At 47.7% G+C, this 7,731-nt stretch overlaps 1 protein-coding gene across 1 annotated transcript in view; it reads right to left on the bottom strand.

Moving 5' to 3' along the window:
* The window catches only part of LOC102205406 (glutamate receptor ionotropic, kainate 5-like), a 114,623-nt gene that overhangs the window by 29,572 nt on the left and 77,320 nt on the right, over positions 1-7,731 (bottom strand). The window contains exons 8-11 of the mRNA XM_013915586.1: positions 5,622-5,774; positions 3,353-3,457; positions 1,000-1,107; positions 714-917 (exon numbers count right to left, since the gene is read on the bottom strand). Of these exons, the coding sequence (XP_013771040.1) occupies positions 714-917; positions 1,000-1,107; positions 3,353-3,457; positions 5,622-5,774 (570 nt within the window). The remainder of the gene's footprint in view (positions 1-713; positions 918-999; positions 1,108-3,352; positions 3,458-5,621; positions 5,775-7,731) is intronic.

The raw sequence follows: 7,731 nt of genomic DNA on the forward strand, positions 1-7,731 counted from the left end.
AGCAAAAGCAACTATATGTTTAAATCTTAATATAAATGAGTAACAGTAGGTGGACATTAGGTAAGGCTGCACTTTTTGCAGCGATCTCGAATAGAAAACTATTTCTGTATCAGTGATGTGTTTTCTGTCTGCTTTCAGAACCAAACATGATGAGCTAGCAGGTTGTAATGCTGCCTTCAGTAATAGTAATAAATCACACAGCAATAGTACATCAAAGATACTGAAGGGGCACATAACCCAGGTAGCTAGCACAACTAAAACAAGCTATTTGCAGTAGGCTAACGTAAAAAAAAACGTACTTCCAGATGTTTCTTTGGGTTGGAGTCTTTTGACGCTGAGAGCAGCCTGGTCCCTGACAAACAGAGTTTGCATTGCACGCTTTCTTCTTTAAATGTGAAGTGGTGTGGGAAGTTCCAATTAAGAGATGCATTCCTGCCCGTGCACTGCTGAATACCACCTATTTAAGCAGTAACTGTAACAGTTACTCGTATTTTGTGTGTTTAATACGTAATGCTGGTACATGTATCCTCCCCAACACTGGCAGTAAAGACGGTTCATCGCTGCTCATTTTTGAATGAACACACAAAGTAAATAACAGCTTCACAGGAGCGTGTTGGTTTTCATCCTCAGCACTATTTGATTTAAATTCTTGGAACAAAGTGATTTTAAGGCTCAAGCTTGTATGTAATTTAAGCTCCTCCTCCTTCACTCACCCTGTTGATGAGCTCCCCCACCATGCCGGTCCAGCTGCCGTTGGGCTCTGGTGCTCCGTACAGCCCGTCGTCCACCAGCTTAATCTTAAAGGAGAACTTCAGGATGTCTGCCAGCTCCCGCAGCATGTCCACGCAGAAGCCCTCATACTGATCGTTGCCCTGGTACTCCTGGTAGTTGGACTTGCGCATCACGTAAGGGTTTTCCTGTCAGAGAGGAAGAGGCGGCTCAGAGCAGCAGGTCCACCCACCACAGACGCTTTGTCACAATCAGATACGAAAGGCTCACCAGTATTGTGGTGACGACGAGCGACTTGTTGGCCAGCGTCTCTGATGCGTTGAGGTCCAGGGAGGTGGAGTTCATGGCCAGCGTGTTGTTGGAGTACCAAATGCCAATCTAAAGGAGGGGCGACAGAGGAGTTAGAAGCAGAAACAGAGAGACTGAGGACGGGAGGAAAAGTGTTTCTAAGGTGGAAAACGTGATTTTTCTGTCAGGGTCAAAGTTCAGACCAGAAAAAGGCCGACGCTCTTCCAAAGACTGGGCCTCCATTAGTCTGATGACATCACCAGCGTGTCTGTCTGCTTTTAGGCTTTTTTCTTTCTATCAAGTCAGGAGATGTTGCGTAAGCACCGTAGGTTAAAGGTCACAGGCCGTGCGACAGTTGGTTAACGTTACAGAATTCACTGCTCCAGTTTCCATTTGTTCAAGCCTGCAGACGACTTTTTTCTTACAGTCGGCTCGACTTCGAAAACAAATAAATCACGACACACGGATTAGTCGATGACGTGTTTGCGGTCGAACACTGTCAGAGACAAACCTGCGAGTGCGCACACGTCTGTTACGTCTCCATAACAGTCGAGTTAGATGACAAAGACGACCCAGAGAGGAAGGATTAAAAACCAGTCTGGGATAATAAAACACGAGGAGGAGGGAGCTGAACGCTGCTGCTGCTGCTGCAGGATCAATGCTGGGATCAATAGAGGAGGATCTGGCTCCTCCCACCTCGTCCTCTGGGTTAAATAAGCTTGTAAACACCTACACGCTGACCTCACGCCAATCCTATCCCATCTCCCAAACTCCCGACCTTAGCCGACCTCTCGCCCGCTGCTGTGCATGTTTTAGCTGTGAGGAGACGAGCTGTCACCCAGAGGACTGGCTGATGGAGAGCGAGCACCACTCCCGTCTCCATCCGCACGCCTCCGTCCTCTCGGCTTTAATTCACGTCCAGCATGTCTCATCTATCTTTGCCTTTGCTTTGTTTACCCCTGAAAAACATTCGCTGAGGGTCATCACGCAGGATTTCCACCATGACATTAATACTAAAGAGCCGTTGAGCGTTTCGTTCCAACGCTGCTCCTGCTGCAAGCACACAGTGTCCTGGCCTAGTCTGGGAAGCCCACCTGGAGGAGGCTGCTTTGATACCTGAACCTGAAGCTACACAAGCGTAAGGTTGCATTAAAGGGGAAGTGTGCTCATATCACTGAATATTCATGCAAACTGCTGCAGTGAAACAGCGAGGAGAGTATAAGTAATCCGTGTAAGCACCGGCTCAGGCTTCAGACAGCTTTAAACTCAACTCTGATTTGCAGGAACGGGGATATCCTCAATCCTGTTAAGTCTGACATCGACATCCATTTCTGGCTCCTTGGGTTCCATAAACAAACACACCCGAGGCTCAGCTGATAGTTAGAGCTTCTCAGTGTTTCAGTGGTTCTCGTGCACCTCAGGTGTCTTTCAGGTGTTTCGAGCTGCTCGTGCTTTCCTTCCTTTGGACCTCACTGCCGCCTGGTGGCCTCCTGGACCGCATTCTTAAAGTTACAGTGAAAAGCTAAGAACACAGACTCTCGAATTACAGCTGAAAGTCTGCACTTTTGTTTGATTTCAGTCCTGTGTGGTGCAGTGCACAGACAAAACTACAAACGTGTGTGTGTCCAGCTGATTATGGACCAAACTGTGTCAAAGAATAACTTGATTGTTTCATGATTAAACTAGAAACATGGATAATGTCCATAACAGCAGCACAGTGCTGAGGTAACTGTGTGAATCCATTCGGCTCCTGAAAATGTGAAGCAAACTTAAATGGGTTTGACTAGAATCCATGAATCTGGACCTCAGTAGACGCCACAGAGTAAATGAGGTCAGAGTTAGCGAGAGCAGCAGATCTATCAGGATGAAAATCAATTTGGATTCGATGCAGGAAGCAGAGCAGCCTGAAGCAACGACCTTATCGAAGGAGCGGCTCATCCTCCGGGGAGCACGAGTGCGCTCTTGTGTTTGAGCTGCAGCGTAAATCACGCACTGTCTCGTTACTTCTCACGGGAAGCTTCACCCCTGGTACACGAGCCCACCTGACCCCGGGCTGACCTCCATTGATCTGCAACCTTTTAATATATGTATGAGGTCGTAAATGTGCGCCGAGCCTTCAGGAAAAAATTGGTTTGCACTGATTTTATCGACGAATGAGAGAAGGGTTTACTGCGGAGCAGACGACGCATCCTGCACAACTTTTAAGGTCACTGCGTAGGACATCCACGCTCATCCACCCGCCTGATCTAAAGGCACAAATTTACATCTCTGCGGCTGAATGATGACCTAATCTCTTTCCTGTCAGCTCCCCACTTGACCCTATTTGACCTCTGACCTCTTTATGGCCTGCAGGGTGTTTCTCCAGGATCTTCAGGGTGTAATTGGTTCTCTGGCCTTTGCTGTTGAACTCGATGTGACCTGTCAGACCGTCGTACTCCACCTGATGACACACGGGCAAACACCAAAGAGCAGGTTAGCAGGTTAGCTAGGTGCAAAGCTAACTGAACGTTGTGCTATATTAAAGTAATAATAAGATAATATCAGTAGATGGAATACAAACGTTAGTCTACTTTTAATTCTACTCAGCTTCAATGTGAAGAATAAGAAGGAAAATAAAAGCACATCTATTTCCTGATTGATAACGACATGTAAAGAACAGCATGACGCTGCAGTGACATCACCCGCTGATGTCACCATCTTTGTGACGGGCACCTAAGGTGGTCATGTGTCATCATGAGGTAACACGCCCTGAGGCAGGGCAGCTAATTTAAGTTTAAAGAGATGAAATTACTACTGAGTTTAGCTCATCAGTGCGGTTTCTCCTGGTGGGAAAATTAACCACGCCCCCCACCCTGAAGCATGACCTGCTTTATCATCTGTTTTAGTGAAAGAGGACCTTAATGTCCGCACTCAGTAAGACCTCAAACTAGCAAACGAGCTCGTTGACTCATTAGGACGGCGCTTATGGAGGCCATAAATCAGTGAGCCGTACACTTCTTTGTACAGCCAGAGTCACCTCCTGCTGCTCAAGCGGCACTTCCACATCAGCTTTACTATTCAGACCCAAAAGCTACAGTCATCTTTTATATACAGTCTTTGCATGGAGTGACTGCAAACCATCCTGTCAGTGCTAACCTGAGGGTGAGAGAGCTTCACACCCTGGACTCTCTCTCCAGTAAACTGTTAGCCGGTTTAGCTGCACAGACTTGTTAGCAGCTAGATGACACTCGGCATCTTTATACGGAACAACAGACTGCGTTGGCGTTCACGTTAAGGATGCAGAAAATCTGGGAAAGATGTTTACAGCAGCTCAATGTGAAGCTTTATTACAGGCTGCACTTTAATCTGACACACACACGTTTTCATATCTTTGTGGGACATCTCATTGACATAATGCTTTCCCAAGCTGCTAACCTTAACCATCAATGAACCCCGAGCCTAACCATCACCATAACCTAAACGTAACCCTGACACTAAAACCACACTTTGAGTCTCAAACACGCCTTTAAGCTCATGGGAACTGGGATTTAGGTCCCCACACAGATATCAATACATCCTCTCACACACACACTGGAAATAGAAACTGAGACAACAGGAGAGACAGACAGTTCATCAGATCAGTGACGCTGCTGCTGCTGGTGTGTGTGTGTGTGTGTGTGTTTGCAGGAATGTGCAAATAAGTGTGAGAGATGTGCAGCCAAGCGTGCATTTTGTTCCTTAGTTTATGTGAGTTATGTGTAATCGAGTGCACATACACTATGAACGGGTGTGTGCGTGTATCTGTGTGTGTCTGTGTGTGTGTGCGTGCGCACCACTCAAGATAAATTACATCCCAAAAACAATGTGGCGAGAGAGAAGGGGAGAGGGAGCGCAGTCTCTGGTTGCTGCCAGGCTCAGTGCAGAGATGATGAAGTGATGCTCGGAGAGCAAGCAAAACAAATGGAGAGAGGGAGCGGCATCCTCAGAGGATGGAAAAAACAAGAAGTGGCAGACAGACAAAGACGGGGGAAGAGGAAGACAGGAATAAATCAAATGGACATGAAAATGAAAGAAGGAAGGAGGGAGGAGGCCTCCTTCCACGGGTGCAGCTCTGCAGCAGCTCGCCGTGTTAAAACCAACAAGTCCTCTAAATGCTGCAGTGCTGAACGCTCCTGCTGCGAGCTCAAATCCCTGCCAGTGTTTCCACTGAAATATGAAGTGTTTCATACCAGCAGCATCCACACCCACCTACAGCCAAGTTCACGCCTTCTACTGAGTCCCTGCCTATTTGGAAAAAACAGCTTTCAAAGCTTTTAAAAAGCTGAAATGTCAGAGACCACACGGCTGCATGGGAACCAAACCTACACCAGCACAGAGGTGAAACCAGCGTGCTGCTGTACTGGCTCATCCTCCAGTGAGCTTTTTAAACTGGAAACACTGCTGTTAGCACTTCCATCCTTTGGCCTGTTCAGTGAATGGAAGCAGAAGAAGAAGAGCTGCGCTCGCTGCTGTTGAGACGGCAGTAAGCTGTGAGCCCTTCATCCCTACATTACCCATAATGCCTTTCTGTGAGATGTCTGTGGGCCTCCTCTGATAATGCGTGAGGTGTGTCTGTGTGTGTTTACCATGCGCAGGTAGTTCATGAGGCTGGTGCCGTGCTGCCAGATGAGCGGGGAGGTGCAGCTCAGCGGCTTCACGCCGATCTCCTGACTGCGGTTCAGCTCTCGCACGGCGCTCACCACCACGTGAACGGCGTCGAACATCAGTGCTGACGACAGCTGAGACAGACACGGGTGAAAACATTAAAGCATGAATGGGTTCAATAACTGACACAGCAGAGCACTCTGATGTCGCAGTGGAGGAGCTGCCTGTGTGCTCGAACTTTTCCGTCTCTGTGAGGAATAAATACGACGACTTCCATCAGCGCCGTTTTACTCTGAGAGACTAACCAGTGTCAGCTGCTTCTCCCAGCCGGACACAAATGTGTCGCTCTCAGTCCGACACTCGTGAATGATCTCTGCAGCTCGGCCTCTACGAGAACATCTTCCTAATGTGTTTCTGAACCCTATGAGTGATGCACAGATCTGGACTGTCCATAACCCAACTGTATTCATGTAAATGACGAAGGGTGATGACGGAGGATGCCGGTACATCTGCACTCTGTTGGTTTTAATGCATCTGTCTGATGCACACGAGTCACAGAGTTCTGACATCACGCCGTTCAGCAGGTAGCTTGCTTGCTCATATTTTGCTTCCAAAAAGCAAAATGTTCTTGAGCAACAGTTCTTCAGCTTTCTGACGGTATTTCAAAGTTCGTCTGTCGGTCCAGTTCTGGTGCCTGACCATTTGTTTCTGTCCGTTAAGCCTCTGAAGCCTCAGAGTTCACACTGAGCTGAAGGATGAAGCTGCTCACACCAAATATTCAAACTCTGTTCTTGCCTATTATTATTCCATGTATGTTTGCACATGTTATAATGAACCTCCAGGATTCCTGCAAAATCTAAAGAAATGAATGGTGACTTAAGACTTTTGCACAGTGCTGTAGTGTGATTGAACTCCTATTAGCCATTAAGAGTACTGGGTGAAGTTAAGAGCTTAAAAGCTGAGATCAGAATAACATCAAGAACAATCTGCTGCATGTGTCCTGTTCATTCAGCATGCTCTCCTCCACATTCCCCACTGCAGCCCACAAAGCTGCACAAGACCAAAACGCCAAGAAACAAGAATAAAAAGCTGTGTTTGTTGGTGCTCCTACAGCTGAAGACGCCGGGGTATTGATAGCAAGAAGAGGAAAATTAAAGCCCTCCTGCTATCAGCGGCTCTCAGCGCTGGGCTCAGCAATCGACTCAATGATCCTATCACAGTCTGACGTTCTGGTCTGTTTGGTCAGTTGTCAATCAAACTGACACTCTGAGGGAATCAGACAAATTGTACGGAGGCAGAGCGGCACAGTCTGTCAGCGGCTGATAAAGAAGACGGATGTATGACCGAGTGTGATTGGAGTTCTCTCCGAGTCGATAGTTTCAGGGCTGGATGACAATAACTAATTACAGACTGAAGAGAGACAGATAGACGAAGTGAAATCAGAGGCAGGAAGAGTGAAGAGTTCTGGTGACTCCCAGTCCCAGGTTTGCTCCGCCTCCTCCAACATGGACCATAACTTTACTGAGGAGACACCGGGCTGTAACCGACATGCCGGCACAAGTGATTCTCACACAAGTGTTTGGACTCATTATTTGTAGTTTTGGCTCTATCCTCAAAGATTCCAGATGTGACTGAAGGACAGCTTTCAGTCCAGGTGTTACTGCAGGTAAGGAGGGGTTACTGCAGGTAAGGAGGGGTTACTGCAGGTAAGGAGGGGTTACAGCAGGTAAGGAGGTGTTACTGCAGGCAACGAGGGGTTACTGCAGGTAAGGAGGTGTTACTGCAGGTAAGGAGGTGTTACTGCAGGTAAGGAGGTGTTACTGCAGGTAAGGAGGTGTTACTGCAGGTAAGAAGGTGTTACTGCAGGTAAGGAGGGGTTACTGCAGGTAAGAAGGGGTTACTGCAGGTAAGGAAGGGTTACTGCAGGTAAGGAAGGGTTACTGCAGGTAACGAGATGTTACTGCAGGTAAGGAGGGGTTACTGCAGGTAAGGAGGGGTTACTGCAGGTAAGGAGGGGTTACTGCAGGTAAGGAGGGGTTACTGCAGGTAAGGAGGTGTTACTGCAGGTAAGGAGGGGTTACTGCAGGTAAG

This window comes from Pundamilia nyererei, unplaced genomic scaffold, assembly GCF_000239375.1.
Source record: "Pundamilia nyererei isolate P.nyererei 1_Seehausen unplaced genomic scaffold, PunNye1.0 scaffold00326, whole genome shotgun sequence".
Taxonomy (NCBI): Eukaryota; Metazoa; Chordata; class Actinopteri; order Cichliformes; family Cichlidae; genus Pundamilia; species Pundamilia nyererei.